This window comes from Hyaena hyaena, unplaced genomic scaffold, assembly GCF_003009895.1.
Source record: "Hyaena hyaena isolate Hyena2069 unplaced genomic scaffold, ASM300989v1 scaffold_467, whole genome shotgun sequence".
Classification (NCBI taxonomy): domain Eukaryota; kingdom Metazoa; phylum Chordata; class Mammalia; order Carnivora; family Hyaenidae; genus Hyaena; species Hyaena hyaena.
The window spans coordinates 908627-936515 of NW_024081100.1; the positions used below are offsets into that span (position 1 = coordinate 908627).

At 43.5% G+C, this 27889-nt stretch overlaps 1 protein-coding gene across 2 annotated transcripts in view; it reads left to right on the plus strand.

Annotated features, from left to right (window-relative positions):
* The window catches only part of ENPP6 (ectonucleotide pyrophosphatase/phosphodiesterase 6), a 154674-nt gene that overhangs the window by 12340 nt on the left and 114445 nt on the right, over window positions 1–27889 (plus strand). Inside the window, exon 1 of one of the 2 annotated variants that reach the window (XM_039253849.1) lies at window positions 25018–25270. The exons of the other annotated variant lie outside the window; for it this stretch is intronic. Within the exon in view, the coding sequence (XP_039109780.1) occupies window positions 25030–25270 (241 nt within the window). The 5' untranslated portion in view covers window positions 25018–25029. Of the gene's footprint in view, window positions 1–25017; window positions 25271–27889 lie in introns of those variants that run through there. 2 annotated transcript variants of the gene reach the window in all.

Genomic DNA, 27889 nt, shown 5'->3' on the forward strand with positions numbered 1-27889 from the left:
ACTGTTGCAGTCATTGCACTGAAGCCGAGAGAAGTTTCTGTTTAGACTCTCTGAGTGTAATATGTACAAGAAAGAGAAATAGTTTAATCGTGGGTCACCTGTTAGATTCAATGACAATGTATTGGGAAAAGAATGAGCGGTTTTCTGTCAACAGTTTAGCGGGAAAACAGTGCAGCTCCACTTGTCAGATCACGGTTGAACCTGTAGATTGGCTACGGATACAGGATTTTGGCAAAAACCAACAAAAGCATTCTTTGAGAATTAGTTGGACAGATGGAATTTTCAACAAAGTATAGTGTATGTTTTATTATTATTTGTAGATTGCATGCTATACATCCTTTGTGTCAGGTGTGCATATGTTGGTGGTATCAGATTTACACATATCAGATACACATATGTTATCTACACATATCCACGTGTGTCTCTATATTGAGACCTGCCTTTAAACACTGACCAGAACACCACTGCTTCTGGAGGGAAAGGAGGTGCTGGTCATACAGATGTCGGAACAACAGGTGAATCAGGACTAGGGCCCCCCCCTCCAAAAAATGTCCCACGTTTTACACTGACTTTCTCCAGGCTGGCTCATTTCCTTAGCAAGCCCCCTCACCCAGAGGCGCAGGATGATCCCTCCAGGAAGGCTTTTTCTCGGTCAGCTCGTTTGCCTCAGGGAATCACAGGAACGAACTTCCTGACTTACTCCATCCTGCTTGATCGTCTTTCCAGGCCCTTTGCTTTAGAACCATTTCTGGCACTTATATAAGAGCTATAGGAGGGTGTCTTATTGTCTGGTGAACCTTAATTTTCTTACTGCAAAATAGGCCTCATGGCATCACCTTGCAGGATTATAAAGGTAGAAATAGAACATGTCAAGTGCTTTTTTATATGTTTGGCACAAAATAGATGCTCAGTGACTGGTATTAGTTTTCTTACCACTCCTACTTCTTCTGTTATGATTATTACTACTCTTTTGTTTGATGCTCCAGCCTCAGACTCCATGTTTTGGAAATACTTCCATTACCTAAAGTCTCTGGACTTTGACGACTCTGACCCCTCTACTCCACCCTGTAAGCTGAGGGCTGCGTCCCCCTTCCCGTGCCCAGCCCTGGCTCATGGGGTGGTGGTTGCCCGGAGGGGTAACCTGTGGTCACTCTGCTCATTATCTAGGAGGAGCCATGATACTTAGTGCTGGGCCTCTGGGGACAGCTGTGGGTCCCCAGCCGGTGCCTTCCCCAAGCTAAGTGATCTGGGTGTGGGCACCTGTATCCAGGTTCAGCCAAACTATCTTAGCCCTGATCGCAGTGGTCGGTCCTGACGGCCTACCTGTGCGAGCCAGGCCGGTAAGAATGCCTCCTGGACTTTGTGAATTGGGCTGCAGGGAGGATCGCAGCACCGGCTGGGAGCTGGAGGGCCGGGAGCTGACGGAGACCGCTTACTTACCTAGAAGAGCCAAGGGGAGAGTCTCAACTGAATGGCAAAGGGAAGCGGACTCCAGAGATGGTGGGAGGGTCTTGCTGGGAGCGTTGTCGCCGAGGCCTGGTGGCTTCCTGTTCCTCTCTGGAGGGAGACTGCTGTCCCCAGGGCTCTCGAGAGTGGTCTCCACTTCACCTGGGCTCATCCAAGCCTGCTTCCCTTTGCTTGCAGCAGCAACAAAACGTCTTTTTTTTTTTTTTTTAAGTTTATTATTTAGAGAGAGATAATGAGAGAGCGAGAGAGAGGGAGGGAGAATCCCAAACAGGCTCCTTGCCTTTAGCGCAGAGCCCGACACAGGGCTCGAACTAATGAACTGTGGAATCATGACCTGAGCTGAAATCAAGAGCCGGACGCCTAACCGACTGAGCCAGCCAGCTGCCTCACAACAACACAGCTCGTAATTAATATATCTGGAGTCCCGAGCTCCAAGGAGAGGAAAGGAGATACTCTCTGCCTCTGCTGTCTGCACAATGGGTCCCCATTTAAGGATGGGGCTACCTCGGAATGTTTTATATCAAATGCTCAAGACAAGCACAGAGCTTACCCCAGGGAAAAGGAATGGGACGCTGGTGCCCGTGCCCCAGGGAACCGGGCTCTGGGGGCTGCTGTGCCCTGGGAGGATCTGAAGTGACTCCTGTACAGTTCTTGCTTGATCCCTGGATGGGAGCTCCTAGAAGCCCATGTGAATGACAGACTGACCGCACTGCTTTGCTCTGGAGTGGACGCACCGTGTGTGATTCGGGGGGAGCAGCGCCTTCACGGCCTCCCCCAGGTCTGGGCTGGGCGTGGCCAGTCAGTCACAGCCCTGACAGTCGAGCTTGGGTGCGGCCTCCGAGCCCTTCTCTCCACGGGTGTACCTGGTCCTTCTCCGAGAATTCACCAAGCCTGTCTTCGTGGTGGAGTGGCTCTCGTCTTTAAAGGCCACATAATATGAAATGACCGTTTTGGGTTTGGCTCTGTGAGTTTTTGCATATGGGTATTCTGTGTTCCACCAAGCCATCTCAGCTTCTGAAAGTCAGAAGGGAAGGGGACAGTCCACTTTAAAGTTACTAGTGAGGTGAAAGGGACTGGGCAGTAGGAATGGACAACTGGGCCCATGGAGCAGTCGGGGTTTCCACAGAAACACGACGCAGGTGCCTCAAACCCATGAGGAAATGTTTCCCCGCAGATTTTAAGCCGGAAAAGGATTTTTACCGACCGTGCAGGCAGAGGGAGATCTCTGCTCTGGAGGAGCAGAGCCGTCCAGAAAGACAGCTAAATGCAAATGGTGGAGGCACCTCACAAAACCCTGTGGGACCCCAGCCCCCTGGGCGGCTGTCATGGCCCATGTGCAGAGTGGTCTGCTTGGGAAATAAATGTTTCTGTGACTCATTCTGGGAACGGCCCGCCCGTAAGAAGTCCTTAAGCAGCACAACGGTGGCGATTTGGGGTTTAGTGGAATATGGTACCACACTTTGCAGGCCCAAAGCCTCCAACTTACTGGGGACTTAGTTAAGGAAGCCCAAGGCATAGTGCCGTTGCCAGGGGAAGGTTCAGCCGGAAGACTCCAGAGCTTCGGCCCCTCGTTCAGGGCCTTCGTTCCCCAGCAGCCTGTCTGGCCGTAGGACACTTCTGCTCACACTTTCCCTCGTGCGGTGTGTGTAAACTTGTGAGCCCGTGGTGGCTGCCTTCCTGGGAGCTCAGGAGAAGCTGAAGGAAAGCCCTTCGTGGGGGATGTGGCTAGGGGTAGTGGGGAAGAACATCCATGGTTTTCTCCGCATTTCTTCCTCACAGCAGGAAGCAGGAGTTCCTATCCAGCTAAACGGCTGGAAAAGACTTCTAGTAAAAGCCCTGGGTTTTGCTCTGATGCAAGTAGCATGGAACAGACAGTTGGAGGAACCAAAGTATCCTCGTTCCTTTATCAGCCGCTTGAAAAACTGAGAACTCTAGTTTCATGGAATTTGTAGAGCTGGACGGGAGCAACGTGGTTTTTTTAACCCAACCCTCTCATTCTGAACGAGAAGACACCTGTTGAGCTTGCAAGTGTGCTTAGCACCTGGCCAGGCTCTGGGAGAACGGCTGGACCAGCCCATCTCATGTGGGAAGGAGCACTGCCTAGCTGTCCTCTTTTGGGTGTGTGTGTGTGTGTGTGTGTGTGTGTGTGTGTGTGTCCATCCATGTTCTCGTGCCTGGATCTCAGTCAGATTTGAGTCTTCGCAGCTCGTGGGACGAGGCTCACTGGCAGGTCATTTCTGAAGAGCAAAATGCAGCATCTGACAGTATTTCCCATTTCCTCCGGGAAGGCAGTTAAGGTGCATATCAGTTTCCTTTTGCTGCTGTAACAAGATACTGCCAATTTAGGGGCTTTATACTCTGTACATTTATCATCTTAGCAGTTTTAGATGTCAGAAATCTAAAACCTCACAAGGCTGAAGTCAAGGTGTCAGCAAGACTGTGTTCATTTCTGGAGACTCTCAGGGGGAATCCATTTCCTTGACCTTTCCAGCTTCTAGAGGGTTCCCTGGCTCCTTGACCCATGCCCTCTTCCTCCCTCTTCAAGGCTAGCGACATTGGTTCAGGTTCTTCCAGTTCTCACAGCACATCACTCTGACCCCTTTTCTGTTTCTCTCTCTCACATTTAAGGACCCTTGTAATTTCATTGTCCAGGATATTCTCCCTACTGACTTTTTAAAAATGTTCATTTATTTTGAGAGAGAGAGAGAGAGAGAGAGAGAGAGAGGGAGAGAGTGTGTGCGCGCATGCAAGCAAGGGAGGCTTAGAGAGAATCTTAAACAGGCTCCCCTCTGTCGGCACAGAGCCCTACCTGGCACTTGATCTCACAAAGCCTGAGATCATGACCTGAGCTGAAATCAAGAGTCCCGGATGCTTTCGGATGTTTTGCCGACTGAGCCACCCAGGTGCCCCTCCCTAGCAACTGTAACTCCATCTGCTACATTAATCCCACTTAGCCGCGGAACCTGCCTTACACACAAGTTCCAGGAATCAGGACAGGGACATCTTTGGGGGAGCCATTATTCTGTCGACCCCAGTGCAATCCCAGTTGGTCAGGAGCAGTCCCTATAGCCACAGTCTTGACCTCTGAAGATTTGCAGGTTCTTGGTTTCAGCTATTTGGGAATGATAGTGAGGGTCCATGACATATAATCATTTGCCATTTTACTTCTTTTTTTTTTTTTTTTTTTACAAATAGTTTATTGTCAAATTGGTTTCCATATAACACTCAGTGCTCATCCCCACAAGTGCCCTCCTCCATGCCCATCTCCCCCCTCCCCCCCACATCCATCAGTTCTCAGTTTGTTCTCAGCATTCAAGAGTCTCTCATGGTTTGCCTCTCTCCCTCTCCCCCACCATTTCCCCCCTTCTTCTCCCCCATGGTCCTCCGTTAAGTTCCTCCTAATCCTCCTATATGTGCAAACATATGGTATCTGTCCTTCTCTGCCTGACTTATTTCGCTCAGCATAACAGCCTCAAGGTCCATCCATGTTGCTACACATGCCATTTTACTTCTGTGCTGCTGGGCCAAAGACGCTGTCTTCCCAGTGAGTGCGCCTGGCCTGCCTCCCAGCTGCAGCATCACCACATCCCTGTTGGTTGTTTATTGAGCTCAGATTAGTTATCATAACAGCCCTATGAAAATTGATATTATCATTCCCAGATTTATGGCAAATATGCTTATACAGTTAAATACTCTAATGATATTTCTCAAAATCAAGGATTATTTCCACATTCTCCACAAAAATGTAAAGGTTCTATGTTCTTAGTGGACCCATGCTGCTTTGCGGCCCGAGTCTTTTTTAAGAAAAATCTTTGGCCGCTAGAGGGAGACAACTCTTTGAAAAACTGAGGCCACTTTTGTCTGTGGGTATAGATGGATGAAAACACTGTTTATATTTAAAAAATGGGATTCAGGGCTGACCTGACAGGTGGACAGTGAAGGGGAAATTCCCGCACTCATCCCCAGTGCAGGCCTCAGTGATCAATTTTCACCATCATCCCCTTGGCTCCCTCTTCCATAGTTGACTACCCATGCCATGCTAAGGCAAGGATCCTTTTTTCCTTTTAAGCTGCACTGGCAGCTTAAAATTAAAAAATTTTCTGTCTTTTCTCCCTGAAGGGAAACTTTGTGGACAGAATGCCCAATAAATTGTCAGAACTTACACTATATAGGGCACCTGGGTGGCTCAGTCGGTTAAGCATCCAGCTCTTGGTTTCTGCTCAGATCATGTTCCCAAGGTCATGGGATTGAGCCCCACTCAGGCTCTTCGCTGACAGCATGAGGCCTGCTTAGGAGTCTCTCTCTCTGCTTCTTTCTAACTTATGCTCGTGAGCTCTCTCAAAATAAGTTTTTTTTTTAAAGAACTTATACTGTATAAAAGCATAGAATCCCAGAGATTTCAGGTCTCCAAGTGTTGTCACATAGGGTCTAAAATAGTGGCCACTGCTCACCCAGACAAGCCCTGTTGGAACCTCGTGTCATCTGAACAATATTGTTCTGAAATGGGGACCAGGTACGTCTTCCCTGTTAGAGAGTTCTGGGTTCCCTCACATAAGATTTGCTCCTGACAGCTCATGGTTCAAAAAATGCCACTTCTGTAATAACAGGATTGATGTCTGTGATGTAAAATGGCTACTGTGGTAATCACGTGACTGCAGTTGAAGCACTACAGAGAAAAATCCGGCACAGAGACAAGATAGTCATGTCCGGGATATCGTGACTGCAGAAGGGACCCAGTAGGAACGAAACAGAATGACTTTAGCCCGAAGCTATGATGGCTTCCAGACACTTGAGGGCGTATTAGGTAATAATACACACGTTCCTCCCCTCCCTCTTTTACGTTTACACAGCGATTCTGGTTCATCCCGGGAAGCATTGTTGCAACACCACTGTTAGTGAAAGGGATGTGCTGATGTGTTTTGAGGAGGTGGAAGGGTCTCACATGTGATTGTAAGTTTGTAATACGTCTTTGAGAAGCCAGCCCTCTTGTTTTTAGTTATGCCTTAGAAATAGAAAACAGGAGGGGCTCCTGGGTGGCTCAGTCGGTTAAGCATCTGACTTTGCCTCAGGTCATGACCTCACAGTTTGTGAGTTCGAGCCCTGTGTCCCGCTCTGTGCTGACAACAGCTCAGAGTCTAGAGCCTGCTTCAGATTCTGTGTCTCCCTGTCTCCCTGCCCCTCCCCCACATGAGCTCCGTCTCTCAAAAATAAATAAATGTAAAAAGAAATAAAAAAAAATAGAAGACAGGATGGATAAGTGGAAAAATATATGAGGATCAAAGGCATTGCAAACAAAATATATATATTTTAAAAATTATTGGATGTATGGAAACAGTATCTAAGTGTGAGGCCCATCTCAAAGAGATGCCAAAATAGAATGGTTTGAACAAAATAGAAGATTAGTTTTCTTTTTCTCGTTAACCTTCAAAGGGCTGGGGATGGCCGATGGGCCTTGCTTCGCAGGATCAGTAGGCACTCAGGCCGGAGGGACTTTCAGCTGTGGAGTCTTCTCTCTGGATCCTCTGTGGCTGTTCTTTTCTCCTTCCACAGGAAGGTGGAAAGAAGAAATGCAGAGTGAACAGTTTTGCCTTTAAGGAGATGTAACTTCTACTTACATCCCAAATCGAGTCACATGGCCACTCTTGCCTGCAAGGGAGGCTGGGAAGGAGGGTCTCTAGCCAGGGAAGCGCCATGCCCAGCTAAAACTTTGAACAAGAGGAGACTAGATGCCAGGGGACAGTTTAGTAGCTCCGGCCACAGTCCAGCTTTCTGGCTACAAACTTCCTCATGCACACCTTCTTCACATGGAGAATAAATGCACCTGCCCCCAGGGGAAACAAACCAGAGTGCCATTCTGGGTGATGGGGAGGCCTTTGAACAGGTCCAGCTGGGCGGCCTTGAGGTCCAACAACCAAAAGACCAGCTGTTTGCCTGCCGCCCTCCCCCGTGATGGAGTAGGAATGAGATCACCACAGTACAAACTCCCACGGGAAATGGCGAAGGGAGACACGCAGCAGCCACCGTCTGTGGCATTCAGGTCCTGCACGGAGGGTTTGCAGAGAGCGATCCCTGTCGCGATGTGCGGCGGGTTCTGTGTTCAGCCCCCCTGGCATCTCCAGCTCTCCTCTGGAAGAAATTCCCTTGGCCACCATCCTCTCTGGCTCCAGGTCCTCCTCTGGAAGATTCCTTCTTGTCCACTTTCCTCTTGGGCCACATTTGAAGCAGGTGTGAGAAGCCTTCTCTTTGTCAGGCTCTACGGCGCTCACCACCCGATTCCTATATGTGCATTTTCAAGGGTCTAGGGAAAGATTTATGGGTTTGAATTGTCACAGGCTTTGGCCAGGTTTGTGGTTTCTTTGGCATTATAATTCTTTTAAAAATATAAAAAGATGTCAATCTATTTTAGTCTGTCAATTTCATGAGCAAGTAACCACAGTCAAGGATCTTGACTGACATGTAATTATTTTACCTGCAGATGCTGGTCTTTTAATAAATTGTCCTCAGAGCTCAATTCATTTATTTCTCTTGCTACCAAGTAGCACTTACCTTGAGACCATCCAAAAAAAAAAATGAGCTTGAGTGGAGAGACCCCCCACTTAATTGCCTCCCCCTCCCCCGCCAAACTCACTGCTACTGAGATGACATTGCTTCTAGGCCTTGTTGGTGAACAGACCTATCAGTTTAAAAAATAATAATACGTAAGGATTTTTATTGTCCTTTTCAAATTTTATATAGGATGAATATGTAACATTTTTGTTTCTATTATAGTATCTATTTTCTATCTGACCTCTATTATTTAATTTCTGATGCTATTAGAACCTAATTTTTCCTTATTTAGGTGACACATACTATTATATTAGTTTTAGGTGTACAGCATAGTGATCTGACAAGTCTAGAAGTTTAATATAGACTTTTTTTTTTTTTTACTACTGTGTTTTACTGTGTTCACCACCAGTAAGAACCGAATATTCTTGAGTCAGTTTTGGTAGGTTATGGATTTCTAGAAATTTGGCGGTTTTCTCTGTTTTCAACTTTATTGACATTAAGTTGTTTAGAATATCTTGTTTAAGTTTTGATCACCACAGGATCTGTACTTCTGTCCCTCTTTCCATTTCTATTACTGCCTAATTGTGTGCATTCTCTCTTTCCCTCTCTTTTTTGTTGAGCTTGCCGACTTTTGGTTTTGTTGATCTTCTGTTTTGTGTTCATTTCTATTTCTTTAATTTTGGCTCTTTTTATTTATTTGCTCTTACTTTTTTAGGGTTTATTCTGTTGTTCTAGTTCTAATTTCTCAGGTTGGGTACTTAGGGCATTCATTTTGAAGCCTTCTTATTTTATAATATAAATATTTAAAATTATAAATGTCCCTATAAATACAACTTTAGTTGCATCTACACATTTTATTATGTAGTATCAATATTATCATTCCGGGCTGAATATTTTATAATTCTTATAATGATTTCTTCTTTATCCATGAATTATTCAACATTTTCTTTGTTGCTAGACATATGTAATCCAGGGTGTTATCATTAGAAAAATAATTAGAAAGTTATCTTTTTACTGTTGATTTAAAATTTAATTAGGTTTTTGCCAAATAATGTGGGCTGTATGATATCAAATTTTGAGATTTGTTGAGTAGGTTTTTTTGGGGGGGTCCATTTTGCACAGATGTTCCACATGTGCTTGGAAAGAATGTGAATTCTCTGCTTGTTTGCTGCAGTGTTAAGTATGTGTCCATTAGATGATTCCTGTTGACTGTGCTATTCAAACACCATCCTTACTGATTCTGAAGCATCAGTTATTTGGAGAGGTGGTTTGGAACCTGCCATTGCAGAACAGATTTTTAAATTTCTCATAGTTCTGTTAGTTATTGCTTTATATCTTTGGAGACCATATTATAAGTTATTAGAAGTTTAGAATTGACCCATTTTCCTGGCAAACTAACCTTTTTTATCATGCAGCTTCTCTTCACTCTAGTTGTGATTTTTCCTTAAACTCTATTTTGTCTGGTTTTAATAATGCCACATCTGTTCACTTTTGTTTAGAATCTTTGTACTACTTTTAAATTTTCAACATTACTGTAGCCTTCTATTTTAAATGATATAACTGGCCTATAGTTATTTATTCATATGTTTATGTATTTATTTATTTAAATTCAAGTTAGTTAACATGTAGTGCAGTATTGGTTTCAGGAGGAGAATTCAGTGATTCATCACTTAAATATAACACCCAGTGTTTATCCCAACAAGTGCCGTCCTTAATGCCTGTTACCCATTTAGCCCATCCATCCACCCACCAGCCCCTCCAGCAAACTTCACTTTGTTCTCTGTATTTAAGAGTCTCTTATGGGGTGCCTGGGTGGCTCAGTTAGTTAAGCATCTGACTCTTGATTTCAGATTGTGATTTCATGCTTCATGGGTTCGAGGCCCACATCAGGCTCCACGCTGGCAGTGTGGAACCTGTTTGGGATTCTCTCTCTCCCTCTCTCTCTGCCCCTCCCCTGCTTGCTCTGTCTGTCTCAAAATAAATAAATAAACTTAAAAAAAAAAAAGTCTCTTATGATCTGTCTTCCTCTCTGTGTTTATCTTAATTATCCTTCCCTTCCCCTATGTTCATCTATTTTGTTTCTTAAATTCCACATATGAGTGGAATCATACAATATTTGTCTTTCACTAACTTATTTCACTTAGCACAACACAGTCTAGTTCCATCCACATTGTTGCAAATAGCAAGATTTCATTCTTTATGATCACCAAGTGATATTCCATTGTGTGTCTATACTACATCTTCTTTATCCATTCATCAGTCGATGGACATTTGGGCTGTTTCCATACTTTGGCTATTGTTGATAGTGCTAATATAAACATTGGGGTACACGTGCCCCTTTGAATCAGCATTTTTATATCCTTTGGATAATTACCTAGTAGTGCAATTGTGTCATAGAGTAGTTCTATTTTTAACTTTTGGAGAAAACTCCACAAACTGTTTTCCAGAGTGACCGTATCAGTTTGCATTCCCACCAATTCCCACCAAAAGTATTGCCCTTTCTCCGCATCCTCGCCAACATCTGTTGTTTCCTAAATTGTTAATTTTAGCCATTCTGATGGGTGTGAGGCAGTATCTCATTGTGGTTTTGGTTTGTATTTCCCTGATGGTGAGTGACGTTGAGCATTTTTTCATGTGTCTGTTAGTGATCTGGAGGTCTTCTTTGAAAAAGTATCTGTTCATGTCTTCTGCCCATTTCTTCACTGGATTATTGGTTTTTTGGGTGTTGAATTTGATAAGTTCTTTATAGATTTTGGATACGAATTCCTTATCTGATAGGTCATTCTCATACATCTTCTCCCATTGCATTGGTTGCCTTTTAGTTTTGTTGATTGTTTCCTTCACTGTGCCGAAGGATTTCAAGCTATGTTACAAAGCTGTAGTCATCAAGACAGTATGGTACTGGCACAAAAACAGACCCATAGGCCAGTGGAGCAGAATAGAGAACTCAGAAATGGACCCATAAATGTATGGCCATCTAATTTTCGACAAAGCAGGAAAGAATATCCAATGGAAAAAAGACAGTCTCTTTATCAAATGGTGTTGGGAAAACTCGACAGTAACATGCAGAAGAATGAAATTGGCCCACTTTCTTATACCACACACACATAAATTCAAGATGGATGAAAAACCTAAATGTAAGACAGGAAACCATCAAAATCCTAGAAGAGAACACAGGCAGCAACCTCTTTGACCTTGGCCAGAGCAACTCTGTACTGGACATATCCCTGGAGGCAAGGGAAACAAAAGCAAAAATGAACTATTGGGACCTCATCAGGATGGCATATAGTTATGTTTTTAAAATCCAACTTCATAATCTTTGCTTTTAAAGGGGAGAATTTAGTCCTAGTATTGGTTGTAAGTAATAGTCAACCTGGATTTGTTTCTGTCACCATGTTTTCTTGCCCGTGATGTTCCTATGGTTTAACATTTTCTTTTGTTTTATTTACCTTTTCTTGTTTTGGATGGTTATTTTTCCTCACCTTTCCCTCTTTCTCATTAGTTTACATTCATATATTTTAAATGCATACTTAAAAAATTTAATATGACACATTCAGTTGAAAAGTAAACCAATAGAGGTGCCTGCCGTGGCTCAGTCAGTTAAGTGTCCAACTCTTGGTTTCAGCTCAGATGATGATCTCATGGTTTGTGAGTTCGAGCCCCGCATCAGAATCAGTGCTGGCAGCATGGAGTCTGCTTAGGATTCCTTCTCTGCCCCTCGCCCCTTCGTACTGTCTCTCTCTCTCTCTCAAAATGAATAAATAAACTTAAAAAATATTTTTTTAAAAAAGGGAACCAAAAGCATGACCTTAGGTCTTCTTCAATTTTTTAAAAAATTGTTGAGTTTATTTCTAATTTTGACCCCATGAGATCAATACTATCAGTGCTGTTTTCTCTACCAAATTCTTTTGACTTAGGCACGTATTCATTATTTCCTTTATTTTTCATTCCTTCTTGCATCTTAAACCTAATTGGACAACTTGCCTCATGTCTAAAGCACATCCTTTAGAGTTTCCTTTGATGAGAGTCTGTGAGAAAAACTCTGTCTTTACTTGTCTGAAAATACTTTTATTTTGCTCTCATTATTGAAAGTTATTTCCCCTGATTCTAGGTTGATCATTATTTTTTTATTTAGCACCTCAACGATACTGCTCCATTGTCTTCTGGCTTCTGTTGCTGTTAAGAAGTAATTCCTTATTCCGTATTCTGTATTTCTGTTTTATTGGGTAATCTTTCCCTTTTCCCATGTCTGCTTTTTACCATGTCTTTGGTGCTCTGTAACTTCACTATGATCTGCCTAGATGTATATTACTTTTTTCTGCCCTTGGCTTCACTGAGGTATAATTGACAAAAACTGTGTGTATTTAAGGTGTACAATGTGATGTTTTGACATGGGTGAACATTGTGAATTGATTACCACAATCAAGCTGGTTAACTTATCCATCACACTGCATAATAATCATTATTTTGTTGTATGGTGAAAACACTTAAGATCTATTCTCTTAACAAATTACAGGTATATGATACAGTATTAGTAACTACAGTCACTGTGCTCTACATTAGATATTTAAACTTCATTCATCCTGTGTAACTAAAGTTTCTTCCCTTTGACCAACATCTCCCCATTTTCCCCTCCCTTTTAGTCTCCAGCAACCCCTATTCTACACTTTGCTTTTATGAATTTAACTATTTTTAGATTCCATATGTAAGTGAGATCATGCAGTATTTGTCCTTCTATGTCTGGTTTATTTCATTTAGCGTAATGCCCTCGGATTTATCCTTAAGTATTGCTTTTTATTTACCTATTTGGAACTTATTTGGCGTCCTGAATCAGAAGGCTGTTGATAGGGGCGCCTGGTGGCTCATTTGGTTAAGCATCCGACTTCGGCTCAGGTCATGATCTCCTGGTCCATGAGTTCGAGCCCCATGTCGGGCTCTGTGCTGACAGTTCAGAGCCTGGAGCTGTTTGGGTTCTGTGTCTCCCTCTCTCTACCCCTGCTCATGCTCTGTCTGTTGGTCTGTCTCTCTCTCTCTCAAAAATAGACAAATGTTAAAAAAAAAAAAAAAAAGGCTGTTGACAGTTGTTGTCACTTCTGGGAAAGTTGCCACAGTTATCTCTTCAAAAGCCTGTCCCATTTCCTCCTTGACCTTAGGAATTCTGCTTAAATGTTTGGTTTCTTCCAAGTCTCCTAAGCATTCTTTCATATTTTCTTTCTTTTCTTCTTTCTGTGCTGCATTTTGAATATTTTTTTCAGCTCTCTTTTCCAGTTCATTAGTGCTTTATTCAGCTTTGTCTAATCTTTCATTAAAACTTCCGCTAAGTTTGGAATTTTGTTTATTTTATGTTTCAGTTGTGGAATTTCTATTTGGTTCTTTTTCATATCTGTTTCTGTTGTAAATCTTTTCTTACTTCCTACTCCTATTTTTCATCCTCTCTTTTATTTCTTAAGCATGTCAAGTGTGTTTATTTTATATTGTGTAGCTGATAATTCCAATATCTGATTCTTCTGTTTTTTGTTTCTGCTGCCCTTTAGCCAAATGCCTGGTTTCCTTGTGTGTGTGTGTGTGTGTGTGTGTGTGTGTGTGCGCGCGCACACGCGCATGTACACACAAGTGATGTGTTTACATTCTATTCCTGGAACTTCATAGGTGGGAATTCCTGGGATTTCAAATTCAAGGTGAATTTCTTCAGGGAGGACTAGCATTTATTTACTAATTCCAGGTACCTGTGTGGACTCTCAGCTTGGGGTAATTTGAAGCTACATTCTTTGCCTGGCGGTTACTTGACTCCACAAATAGTGTGAATTGGGACACAAACTCATATGGGGGCTAGATTGTCATTAAGAATTATGGAGTTTTCACCCACCAGAATTTCAAGAAAAGCAGTTTTCCTTTCTTGTTTTCTCAGAGTGGTGGTGATAGGGTTTTTTGTTTGTTTGTTTGTTTTTAATGATGGTCTTTCATCTGCTTAGACTCCCATCTTTATGATTCTGTTAGACTCCCTTCATCTTTATCTGGCCTAGGATTTGTCTCTTGTTCCCTGCTGGGAGTGACGCTTTAAAAAGCAGACGTCCAGAGCTAATTTTGCATTCTGACCAGTCTGCCTTCTTGTGTTCACTTGGTTTTGGGCCCCAGTGATGCTTTTCTTTCTTGTGATATTATTAATGCATTTTAAAGAAGTCACTTTGTTTTTGATTAATGCTTTTTTAAGAAATCACTTCATTTTTGTTTTAATTGTTTTCATCAAGCAGGTCAGTCTTGGTATATAGTTCATCATATTCCTAGAAAGGACAGTCCATCAGGTTCTTTAAAAGTTGTGCTTATTTCGGGACACCTGGGTGGCTCAGTCAGTTGAGGATCCAACTTCGGCTCAGGCCATGATCTCATGGTTCATGAGTTCGAGCCCCATGTCAGGCTCTGTGCTGACAGCTCAGAGCCTAGAGCCTGTTTCAGATTCTGTGCTTCCCTCTCTCTGCTCTTCCCTTGCTCATACTCTGTCTCTCTCAAAAATAAATACAAAAAACATTTAAAAAATATAAAAATTTAAAAATAAGTTCTACTTAACTTCTATAACCAAATTTAAAATTCAACTTCTATTGCAAGTGGCATACATTAACTTGGAATATCCAGTCTCTGTGAAATGTAGGTCTAACTCTTATGTAACATAAAGGAGTGCTGCACAAATTTTTCATAATGATAGCATTTGGTTCTGTTAGACTCTTTTTTTAATAAGATCTAATAAACGCACAGATGCAAATTCCTTCAATCATGTATATCTTCAGAAAAGGGGCTCCCAAGAGCTAGACATTGTGGGTCACCCCCTTGCAATAGGGGGAGAGCTTGGATCAAACCAAGCACAGGACCTTCTGACTGGATAAACATAAGCCTAGAGAGCACCCCTTAGGTGATCTGGGCCATTTCCAGCCCCACTTGAACTGGTTCAGGCAGGTACTTAATTAACATTCTTTAAAATTTCTCAAGGAATTTCTCAAAAAGTCAAACACAGAACTGCCCTATGATCCAACAATTGCACTACTAGGTATTTACCCAAAGAATGCAAAATACAGATTCAGACAGACACATGTACCCTGATGTTTATAGCAGCATTATCAATAGCCAAACTATGGAAAGAGCCCAAGTGGCCATCAACTGGTGAATGTAAGAAGTATATATACACAATGAAATATTACTCCACCATCAAAAAGAATGAAATCTTGCCATTTGCAATAAGGTGGATGGAGCTAGAGTGTATCATGCTAAGTAAAATAAGTCAGAGAAAGACAAATACCATATGATTTCACTCATATGATGAATTTAGGAAACAAAATAGATGAATATATGGGAAAGGGAAAAAGAGAGGGAAACAAGCTGTAAGAAATTATTTATTTAAAGCAGGCTTCATGCCCAGTACAGAGCCCAACGAGGGGCTTGAACTCATGACCCTGAGATCAAGACTTAGGCTGGGATCAAGAGTTGGATGCTTAACCAACTGAGCCTCCCAGACGCCCCAGGAGACTCTTAATGATAGAGCACACACTGATGGTTGATAGAAGGAGGCAGGTGTGGGATGGACTTGATGAGTGATGAGCACTGGGTGTTGTATGTAAGTGATGAATCGCTGAATTCTACTCCTGAAGCCAGTACTGCACTGCATGTTAACTAACTAGAATTTAGGTAAAAAATAACATTTCTCAAGGAAGGAAACTGGAAACTTCTTTCTGGACCACACTTGTCAGACGCTGGATTGGAAAGAGGTACTTTGTGTTACTTGGCAGCTAGTAGCCTTAGTGGTGGTTGTTGGTACAAAGATCAGAGTCCCACTCAGATCCCCTTATGAGAACGGGGTTTATTGGAAGGAGACTGTGGACTAGAAATGAAGCTGGTAAGGATCCAAGGCAGAAGTAGGACTGGAGACATCTTCTCTTTTCTGAACGTACGGTATATTCCACATCTATTTCTGCTTCTCTCTCTTCGTTTGCCCCTCTCTACCACCTTGATTCCTCTGCTTATTTATGGTTTCTTCTTCATGGCTTCAGCTTACATGTCACTGACACTGATCCAACCGATAGTTCCAGAGGAAGGAAACTTATGGTTATGTTCAAAGTATTCCATGAGTCCTATACAAGCTGTTAGATTAGCTGCCCTTGAGTCAAGGGCCCACCCTTGACCAGTCAGCTGTGGTTAGGTCACAGGACAGAGTCAGCGGACACAAAAATGGCTGACATAAACGCTCCCCTCCAGTAGGAGCTAGGGACTGGGCAAAGCTGTGTAGAAGAGGATTCTTAGAAGGAGCGTGGTCCGTCCAAGAGAGGAGAAATGTCTTTTGCTGAGATTTAAACCGATATCCTGCAGAGCAAAGGTAAGCGAAGGTAGTTGGTGATTATATCCTAATTGACAGTCACATACTTGTTTGTGGTTGTCCACATTAGCACCTCATGCCTCCCTCGTGCTTATTTCTAGGCATTTTTACCTTCTGCAGCTTCTCATGGCATTGAGTATTTTATTAGGACGTAGGGATGGCCTGTCCTCTCTCTTTCTAACAATGCTCTACACTGACAAGGCATCACCAAGCCCTGTGGACTAAGGGCAAAGAATATATCCTTACCTAGTAACATTTAGAGTTGTCTCCAAAACATCAAGTTTATGTCCCTACCCATATTTCTGGAGTTTATAAAGTTCTGAAAACTTAAAGGTATTGATAACTTTACTTGGGGAAAATCCTGATCTTAACCTGAATTTGGTAGATTATACTCACCTTGATACAATGTGAAACTACTAAGGGTTTTTATGCATTTATTCCACTTAGCATGAATGTTCATACATTTTTCTTTTTTTCTTTTTTACTTTTGGTCGGGAAGAAAGTATGAGTGAGAAAGGGGGGCAACGGGAGAGAGAGAGTCTTAAGCAGGCTCCACTTAGTGAGGAGCCTGACCTGAGGTTCAATCCCACAACCCTGAGATCATGACATGAGCCGAAACCAAGAGTCAGCCGTGCAACTGACTGAGCTACCCAGGCACCCCTACATTTTTCTATAGAAATGTTAACAGACTTGGTTATTGAGTGATGCCGGAAATGCTGCAGGTATTTATATAACATGCTCTATATGCACCATGTTACCTTTTCAAATGAGAAAAACACCTCAATTTCAAAATATAGCTGGCTCCAAGGGTTTCAAATAAGGGACTGTGGACCTGACCCAGTAAAAGCAGGCAATAAATATATGACAGACAAATAAACAGAAAGGAGTGGAGTGGAAGGAGACACAGAATAAATAAAAGTGAAATGTAAAAAAGCATTAATATGGGAGATAACTCTGCCATTAGTTAGCTTGGCATTCCTGTAGACCAAGTCCCATTACCTAGTTGACACTCAGCCCTTTCTTCTCCAAAATGAGGAGATTACAGTTGGATTATTTCTGCAGCCCCTTCCATGTTTACAGCCCTAGAATTCTGTGCTTCTAATTCCTTTTTCCAAAGCAGTTCTTCCCATCTGGCCACAGCCAAGATGTGGCAACTTTTTGTCAAGGCATTTTCAGTTACACGCTACTGCATTGTCCCTTCATATTCCACATAGTTAATGTAAACTCAAAGACACTTATTGCCATGACTAACCATTTTTCCAGTTTTCTTTAAAAAAAAAAAAAACACTGAGCAGTTTCAATTGGTTTTAAGTGAGTTTTTACATTTGACTGTTGCATAATTATTAAATGGTTCATTTTACTTCCCTCTGCATACATGATGATTTCTGTTTATCCAGCAAAGACGTAAAGAGGGAACATTAGGTCATTTGTACAAGAGTATTTGAGCCAGGACTCAGAATTGCTCATTCTTGACGGGTGTGCTGAGATCACTTCCCTAGTCCTATTTTGAAGATAAAGTTCCTTTGTTACCTTGGATCATGGTTTGAATTAGGTTAACTTTTCTCTTTTTTTTCTGATTTATATGACGAGGTGATTGCTTAAAGATGGCAGTTCTCCTACAGTACGGATCTTGACAAATGGTACCACTCTGTCATCTCAGGCAGAACCTTGGGATTCATCCAGGACCCTTCCCTCTCCTCTACCACCCACACGTTCAATTAATCACTAAGACCTGCTGATTTTTTTTTTTTTTCCAAAAGTTATGTTTCTAGCCTACAGAAAATCCAAGAGCATAATATAAACGCCATGTACCAACCCTCGGGTTTGTGAAACTGTAGCATTTTGTCACAAATATATACACCTCAGGGTTTTTTGTTTTGTTTTGTTTTTTGGTTTGTTTTTTAAATAAATAGAACATCACAGGCCAAGTCAGAACCCCCATTGTACCGCTCTCCAATTTCATTCTCCTCGAGGTCTCCTTTCCAGAGGAAACCTCAGTCCTGAGTTTGGTGTTTCTAATTCCTCTGGTATTGGTGCTATTATATATTGTGCTGCATGTCTTAATGTCAGTATTTTATACTGTTTGTACCCACATGCAGTTTGCTTTTCCCTTTCAACATTGTTGTTGAGCTCTACCCAACAACTAGACGTTTAAGTCTACAGTCATCTCCCTTACCTGCCACAGATATGTTCCAGAATCAGCCACAGACAACACTGAGCCCTATGTATACTAAGTTCTATCCCATACATACACACCTCTGTTATAATTAAGCATAGTGAGAGATTAAGGGCAATAACTAATAATGAAATAGAACAACGATACGCTATAACAAAAGCATAGGTGAATATGGCCTCTCTTTCTCAGAATATCTTCTTGTTCTGTACTCACCCTCCTTCCTGTGATGCTGGCGGTAGCAGGATGCTGCATGGTGGGATGAAGTGCGGTGAGTGATGTGGGCGTTGTGTACAGCTTTAGGCTAGGCGACCACTGACCTCCTGACACCGTCAGAAGGGGGATCATCCGCATCCCAAGCCTGGGTGACTGCAGCTAACACACGTTGGAAAGCAGAATTGCAGATGGGCTCACTCTGTTGAACAGCTGTGGAGTGTTCTGTTATACGAGTATTGACATCACTTACTCCTTCCCTCGCCAGTGGGCATTTAGATGGTTTCTGATTTTTTGTCATTACAAACACCGCTGCAAGAAACATCCGTGTGCCTACATCCTTGTACAAACGGACGCATGAGAGCTTCTCTAGGGCTCGGTGGGTTATCACACCAGCGTCCGCACCCTAGTGTAGCACAGCACCGTGATTTCTCTTAACACACTTTTTTGGTTGCAGGGTTATAAGCTTTCTCTTATTGGAACCAGTCAAACAAATCTTTGGATACTACAGAAACTCTTTTTTGCCTGTTTCAATGAGGAGACTTAGACTTGTTAACCATGCCAAGATGCAGAGTCAGCGTAGACTGACTGGTAGTGGCCTGCGTGTATTTGAGATGCAGGAAAGGAAACCTTCCTTTCCTTCATGACCTTGACATTCTTAAGGAGTACTTGACAATTATCCTGTAATCTGGGTTTGTCTGGTGTTTTGCTTGTGATGAGACCGAGGCTTTGGATTTTTGGAAGGAATACCACAGAGCAAAGTGGTATTATCAGATCTTATGAGATGACAGGGGTACCTGACGTCCACACGGTTTGACTGGTAATGTTAACCTTCATCACTTTGGGTAATGTCCTGTCTGGTAGATTTCTCCATCGCAGTTATTATTCCCCTTTTCCTACTCTGTTCTTTGGAAGTGAGTCTCTAAGTCTGGCCTGACTTTGATCAAGTTCCAGCACCTGGAGTGAGGAAATCAACATGTATTACTTGGAATTCCTTTGTAACGCATATTTGTCACTTCTCTCTTGTTTGTTTATTTAGTTAGTTATACATCCTATTTATTTGTTTGTTTTATTTATTTATTTATACATGTCAGTATGGAATGGACTTGTATGTTTACTTTATACTGCAGGTTAATATGCCAATATTGCATTGCTTAGTTTATGCTTGACATTGTTCTGCCTTTGGTCATTGGGAATCCTTTCACGTTGGCTCCTGGGTCCCTTTGACACGCCCCATCCTTCCTTCTTTTGAACACTTCCTTACTTTCCCCCTAAGTTTAGCCTCCGTGAGTATATGTTGCCTGTGACATTTATTTCCTTAGTGTTAATAGTGGTAATTTTCTGTTTCATTCGCTCAGTTTAATCAAGGTAAATGAAAGACACTTAGGCTTTGTTCTCTTTTCTTTCACACAGGCTTTGATTCTTCTTCCTAATTTCAAAAATTGAATGTATTCCCCTCAAAATGTAAGACTAGAAAAGAGGCCTGAGCTTGAATTTCAATTCTGACACTTCAGGCTACTTGACATTAGGCTTCTCTGAACCTTAATTTCCTTTGTATCTCAGAGGTATAAATACCTACCTTAAAAATTATCAAAAGGTCTTAATTAATGTGTTTAGAGTTCTTGATATTAAAAACTTGATATTAAGGGTATTGTCATTCTTGCTTCTGCCCACACTGTTAGTGCCTCCACGTGGCTTCCAGAGCCTGCTTTCTAGACTGCAAACCTGATACAGACATGACCTTGCTCCCATTGGTCCATCGCTGCTTGTCATTGTCAGCATTGTTTTCCAAGCCTGGAGTTTGACCAAAATCTAACGAGGAGCCTTAAAAGCTACATATTAACCTGGTCTTACTGACTGGGATTTTGGTGGGTTGGGTTCAGCACTTATCTGTACTCTGGAGAGGTGAGGGCAGGCGCCTCCCACTGTACCTATGAGTCTGGGGCTCCGTCCGAAGCCCATAGAGGTTCTCACAGGTGGCTCTGACAGGAATAAAGAGAGGGTCCCTGACCCTCACCTTGAAACAGCAAGATAGTGCCGAAGCATGAGCTGAGGACTCGGGCTAATGGTTTCTAGACCTTCCACTTAGTATTCATGTCATCCTGCTTAGTCATCTGCCTTTTGTAGAGGGAGTATGTTCCTGGAGAACTTTGTCATTTAAAAAGTGGAAAAAGACTACTTTTCTGGTAGGAACAAATAGAATATTGTCATGCACTTTCTTTAATACCACCTTTGCCTCCTTTTTACCTTTAACTGTCATATTTTCCAGAACACTCTCTTCTCTCTCTGATTCAAAACATATAAATATATATACACATATATATCATATATATATATGATTACCACATTACAAAATGATTACCACAATAAGGTTAGTTAACACCTCTATCACCTTACATAATTAACCGTGTGTGTGTGTGTTTGTGTGTGTGTGGTGATAACATTGAAGATGTACTCTCTTAATAACTTTCAAGTATATATGGGGCGCCTGGGTGGCCGTCCGACTTCGACTCAGGTCATGACCTCATGGTTCATGGGTTTGAGCCCCGCGTTGGTCTCTGTGCTGTCAGCTAGCTCAGAGCCTGGAGCCTGTTTCAGATTCTGTATCTCCCCCTCTGTCTGACCCTCCTCTCACACAGCTCATGCTGTGTGTGTGTCTCTCTCTCAGAAATAAATAAAACATTAAAAAAATAACTTTTCAAGTATATAAGTAATTATGGTCACCATATCGTACATTAGATCCTGGAACTTATTCATCTCATAACTGGAAATTTGTACCCTTTGACCAACATCTCACCATTTCCCCCACCCCACAGCCCCCAGCAACCACCATCCTACTCTCCGTTTCTGTGATTTTGTATTTTTTAGATTTCACATATAAGTTAGAACATAACAGTTGTTTGTCTTTCCCTGTCTGACTTATTTTGCTTAGCATAATGCCCTCAGGGTCCATCCCTGTTTTTGCAAATGGCAGGATTTCCTTCTCTCTCATGGCTGAATAATATTCTATTGTGTGTATACATTTATGTGTATATACACACCGCATCTTCTTCATCCTTTCATCCATTGATGGACACTTGAGTTGTTTCTGTATCTCGGCTATTTTAAATGCTACTGCAGCGAGCATGAGGGTGCAGTCGTGTCTTTGAGACAGCGATTTCATTTCCTCCTCCACAGCCTCACCAACACTTGTTATTTTTCATCTTTTTGATGCTAGTCATTCTAACAGGTGTGAGGCAATATCTCCCTGTGGTTTTGATTTACATGCCTCTGGTGATTCATGACTACTGACCATCTTTTAATGCGCCTGTTGGCCATCTGTTTGTCCCCTTTGGAAAAAGGGTCTATTCAGACCCTTAGGTGGAAAGGACCTTCAAACTTCTGTCAGTTTTCAGAGGAGAAAACTAAAGCGTGGAAAGGCACCTTCCCCAGAATCACACAGTGCTTAATTCCAGAATCCAGGCCATGGAATCATGTCTTCTTCCTGTAGGCCTCGGTCTCTTTTCTTCACGTCACCTGTCTTTCTCTGTGGAGGCGAGGCACTGGAGTGTTGACAGATCCGGGCAGCACACTCCGGAGAGCTCATGCGTGTCACTAGCAACTGCTTAAAGCTGTCAACACAAAGGTGGTTCCAGACTGGAGATTTTTCATGTTTCTGTATAGTCTGTGTTAAACCCCTGTGGACAGTGAGCATATAGCATTGTCAGTCTTTGAAAAACAAGTACCAAGAAGTTCTCTTCAGTATTAGGTGCTGATAACCACCCCCAGTAATCTCATCCAGATAACAGACACATAAGACTTTGGACCACAAGACTTGGGGCAGTTAATATTAACCACACTTTCTCGTCTCTTGCTTCCAGCTTTTATTTCCAAACTTTTCCAGGCCAGAATGTAGAAGACTAGGAGGAATCCTACTGCAGGCAGTGCTGGGATTTCCGTGGTTTGAATGCCATCCATATGTTTCTTTCTTCCTATGTGGGAATGTTTATTAAGGATACTTACTTATAATTAATTGACCTAGAACTTTAGAGAAACTGTCTAAACATGATTGTAAAGCAGTAAGATCATCGTAAAACAACATAGGGCACATTACAGTGCCCCACCCAGATGCCTCACCGTGCTGTCACCAGAGCCTTGGGACCCTCTGGGGATCTGTGGACACTCGGAGCTATATTTTGGGCTGTGCCTCCCAACAGTGGCCAAGGAGTGTGGATACCCCATTTATATTCATCTTTAAAATTCGGAGTCCTTAACGTTTCCCCAAGTGAGCCCAGGGGCCACCTTAAGGCAAATCACGTGGGCTTGCACTACGGCACCCCCTGCACAGTCCGAAACCCTGGAGCCGCTCAGGAGCTGACAGCGCATCTAGCCGTGTCTGCTGCCTCCATGGACCCTTTGACAGGACAAAAGTCTCTTTACTGTGTGTGATCAGTGCCTGTGCAGCCCACCAGCTCATCAGGACCTTTCCCCTCTCTTTTCTCTCTCCTTCATTTTTCTCTTCCTTTCTTCCTTCTTTCCTGCCTGCCCACCTTCCCTCCCTCCTCTGTCTCCTTTCTCTCTTTCCTTATTTTCCTTTCTTCCTCCCTTCCCTTCCCTTTTTCTTTGTTCTGTTTAGAATAACAATAATAACCCACAGCCCAAAGAAATGATAGTTTTCAAACTAACAAACATGAAGAAAAAGCTCCTCTATTTTTCTTTCTTTTTTTTTTTTTTTTGCGAAAATCATTAATTTTGTTGGAAAAATGAAGTCTAAGCCTTGTTTAAGTCCGCTAAAGCAGGAATGGTAATTTGGCTTATGTGTTTCCTTTTTTGCTGCACAGTTTAGAAATGGTCTCGTGCATGGGTGTGACTCTACATGCAACAGCACAGGAGAAGAGAGGCCTCAGGCTGCGGTCAGGGGTGGGAGAGGTGTTTTAGAATTGACCGAGATCAGGGACACCTGGGTGGCTCAGTCGGTTGAGTGTCTGACTTCAGCTCAGGTCATGATCTCGTGGTCTGTGAGTTTAAGCCCCGTGTCAGGCTCTGTGCTGACAGCTCAGAGCCTGAAGCCTGCTGCAGATCCTGTGTCTCCCTTTCTCTCTCTGCCCCTCCCCCACTCACATTCTGTCTCTCTCTCTCTCAAAAATAAAATTAAAAAAAATAATTGACCGAGATCAGGGTGGCTGGTGCTGGCTGCCGTCAGTCCTTGTAAAGCTTTGCCCTGGGCCTCGTGGCAGAATCTGAGCGATGTTATAATGCTGGTAAGAGCTAGCATCTGTATGGGCCGTGCACATTTTATAAGCCTTTCCATTTAATTTTCTGTAAAGTGAGAGACCCACCCCAGGCAACCCTGGCAGTCTGGGTGGAGTGCCCGGCCCACCTGTGTCTTGCTGCCCTTCCCTGATCTCCTGGCCAGCTTCCAAGTCCCTCCTCTGCCCAGTCCTTCTTGTCATGAAGCCCACATGGTTGTATCTGCTTCTCCACCGTGGACTCCGGACCCCCCACTCTATCTCATGGCTGCTGTCTTGGGGCAGTGCTACCTGGGACCGATGTGACAGCAGCGACCCCTTGTTGTTCAACTCTGGAGCTTTCTCTTTAGTTCTGCAGCTCTGCTGAGAGCCACCCCCTCCTGCATATGGGTTTGAACACCAACAACTTGAAGAATACTACAAACACTGTTTTATAGACGCGTAGGGAAGAGATAGGCAGCCGAGACACTGACAGGTAATTTGTTTCTAAATGCTGGCATGACAGAGGCACTGCTGAAAAGTTCACACATTTTATCATCTCTTGCTTATATACTGAACTAGGAAGTGCGTGCTCCTAAATTATAAGCGAAGAAGGCAGTCGGAGAATCTAAATGGGGCAGAGACGCGGGATAGCAGCGAATTAAAAGATTGCCCTTCCCCTTGGTTCCACCCTTTGGTTAGCCCAGCTGCAAAGTTAGCGTTGACTTCTGTCATCTTCTAAAATTCTACCTCTCTGTGGGTGCTTGTATTTCTGGAACTCTCACCCAAAATAATAAGGTTGCCCTCTCTCCCCCAGTGTTGATTCTGGGTTGTTTGGAGACCCAGCTTCTCCAAAGGAGTTCGTCTCTGGTCTTTCTAGTAAAGGGTGAGCATAGATATGTTTAAAAGGGGGTGCTGTACCTTTAAATTCTGAAAGTGAACTTGGCTCAGGAAGGCCAGCAGTCAAGGTCCAGCCCCTAGAAGAGAGAATAGCTACAGATTCTCCATCCTCAGCCTCCGCAAGGGGACGGCTGTGCCAGCCGAGCGTGCAGGCTCCCGGCAGCATGGCAGCCAAGTTCAAGGCCCTCCTGCTGCTCCTCGCGCTCAGCCTGGTGCAGCCAGCCTCAGCCGGCCGGAAGCTCCTGGTGTTTCTGCTGGATGGTTTTCGCTCAGACTACATCAGTGATGAGGCCCTGGAGTCCTTGCCTGGTTTCAAAGAGATTGTGAGCAGGGGAGTGAAAGTGGATTACTTGACCCCAGACTTTCCCAGTCTCTCTTACCCCAATTACTACACCCTAATGACTGGTGAGTACACTGTCCTCTTCTGGCTGAGGGGGTGGGGGTGGGGGGCTGGAGTCCAACAGGGAACAGTTAGCCCCTGGCATTGAGGTCTTAAACGTTCAGGTTTCCCCGGCCCTTGGGGACACCAAAGTTCTTGGCTGAGACTTTTTTCCCCCCATAGTAGTGTTGTTCTCCAGAAGTTATCCCAAGGACCGGTTTGGGATTCTCCGTGTGGAGAACAGAGAACCACATGAACAGAGGATTTTATAAGTAGCTATTTGTTTTACAAACCAAAATTCTGGTTAACTCCATACTTTCTAAGTTCAGGCTAAAAAGTCAACAGGTCCTTGTGTGTTCGTACCAAATTCCTCGTGTCCCTTTGCTCTGCAGTCCTCTGTCATCCTGGAGGTGTTTTGGCTTGTTTGTCATTGTGCTAGATGATGAAAACGACACGTGGGATTCCAGGCTTGCTGGGAGAGAGTTTTTAGGTCACGAACTGAAGTGTTACTTAGCAGTGCTGCTGGCCTCTCTTTTGTCTTCTTGGACCAGGTAAAATGACGTGGGGAAGAAAAAAATTATTACATAGTTCAGATTCCCACCTTTAACTTTTAGTACCTGTTAAAACAAAATGTAAACAAAACAACTCCAGTGAACCCAGGATGCGCTTGGGTTTGGGAAAGCTGATTTTTGCCTGAGGCTGTCTTCACCTGGGACAGCCAGGACGCCAGCTGTGATTCCACAGCCTTGATCCTCTCTCTGTGCAATGGAACGTACTTTCTGTTCACACAGTTGGATTCCCAGCTTCCAGTTTGTTTTTTAGCTAATCTTTGTAAGGGCCAGCGAGAGGCTCTCAGAAAGAATTTAGCAAACTGTCCAGGGAGGCTGTTAAGAATGCGCTGCGATCGCTGCTGGTGTAGGACTTAGCTACGTGCTCTGAGCACAGGGAAAAGTCCATAAATTATGTTCACGGGAAGGGGATGGGAACTCATGTATCTCATCTTGGATCTCCACACAGCGCCAAACCCAAAGGAGTCTGGAAGACGAACCAGTATCTCTGACTTCATGCACGGGTACTGGACGCATGTGTATATAAAAATGCCAGAAAATTAAGGTGGGAAGATACTTTGGAGAATTAGAAATCAACGCATGAGGAGAAAAAAAAATCCAGATGGAACACAAGCAAGGAAGGGTTTTTTTTTTTTTTTTGCTTATTTTTAATCTCCCCACCTCCCCCGCCCCCCACTCACAAACAACCAGCAAGTGTAAGATAAAAAGGATGAGCACAAGTCCTCTTCGTCCTTGCTTGGCATGCGTGTCCCCTCGCGGGGAGCCGGTCTGCAGGCTGCTGGGTCACACACAGATGTTATTGTGCGCCCCAGCCCAGCCTCCGTTCTGCACCAGGAGGCTCACACCGCACACCACCCCCTCTCCCGTTGTCCTGCACACACTTGCTGGGAGGCCCCGTTCATAAAGTGCCACGTGCGGCTCTCTCCATCTGAGGGGAAAAATGAACAAAATCCATTTTAGAAAGCCAGACTCCAGTAGTAAAAGGAGACCGTTACAGCCTCCCCAGAGACACCGAGCCAATGACATGGCCTTTTGTTTGTCAGACCCACAGTCCTGAGATTGGCATGGGCAGTAATGGTCGCAGGGCCTCAGCCACGCAGAGATGCACCTTCTGTTCAAGCTCGGGTGTTTCCACTTGTGCAGTCGTGACAGAAGAGCCCTTTCCATGGTGGGATGGGCAGTGCCCATTGGTGTTTGGCAAAGACCTCACCTTCATCTCCCCCAGGGAAGCCACAAGGGCTCCCTACGCATTACGCTTAACAAAGTTTTAGACGTCGAATGTATTATTTCATTTGAAAGCCTACTTGATGCTTACACTGGCTTTCCTACTTTTATAGAAGTGATGCTTGTACACAGAATGTGTCCAGCAAGGCCCATGTTCACATGCACACGTCTCTGGGTTTGATTTGTCCTGTACATGTCGGGTGAACGTGATGGTTTAGGGAAGGATGGCTGGGAGGTACCAGGCCATAAAGCTGGTATCGTCCCCACTGCCCTGGAACTGACTCGAGGCTACATTTAGAATACTGCTCCCAATATCCATGCTTATTTTCCCACCTGATGTTGAAAAATTCCTCTGTTTTCATTTAAGGAAGCATATATCCATTGGGAGTTGTACTAAACATATGGTTTGAGCATTTGAGCATTTTATGAATCCACAAAAGAAGCATGCTGGATCCTTTTGGTACTGAAAGATATGCTGTTATAAGGTTCATCAGCATTCATAAGAGAGACTGTGATCTCACTTCATTACATGAATTACTGCCCATAAAACATAAAGCCCTTGGTGTTCTTATTTTTGCATAATGAGGAGTACTAGGTTATTGACCTTGGAGCTGGAAAAACTTGGTTGGAATCCTCTTGGGGTCAGGATGGTGCTGGACAACTTGAGGCCACCCACTGCACTGCCCCAAGCCCATTTCCTCAGCTTCCAGGTCCCAGTCAGGTCAGGATCTCAGGGACTGCCAGATGCAGACGTAAAAATAAGCAATGCATAGGGAATTAGCAAAAGTTAAGACTGGCACCTCTTGGGAGGGCTGACTATAAGATATTAAGCAAATGACTAAAACTCTCTAG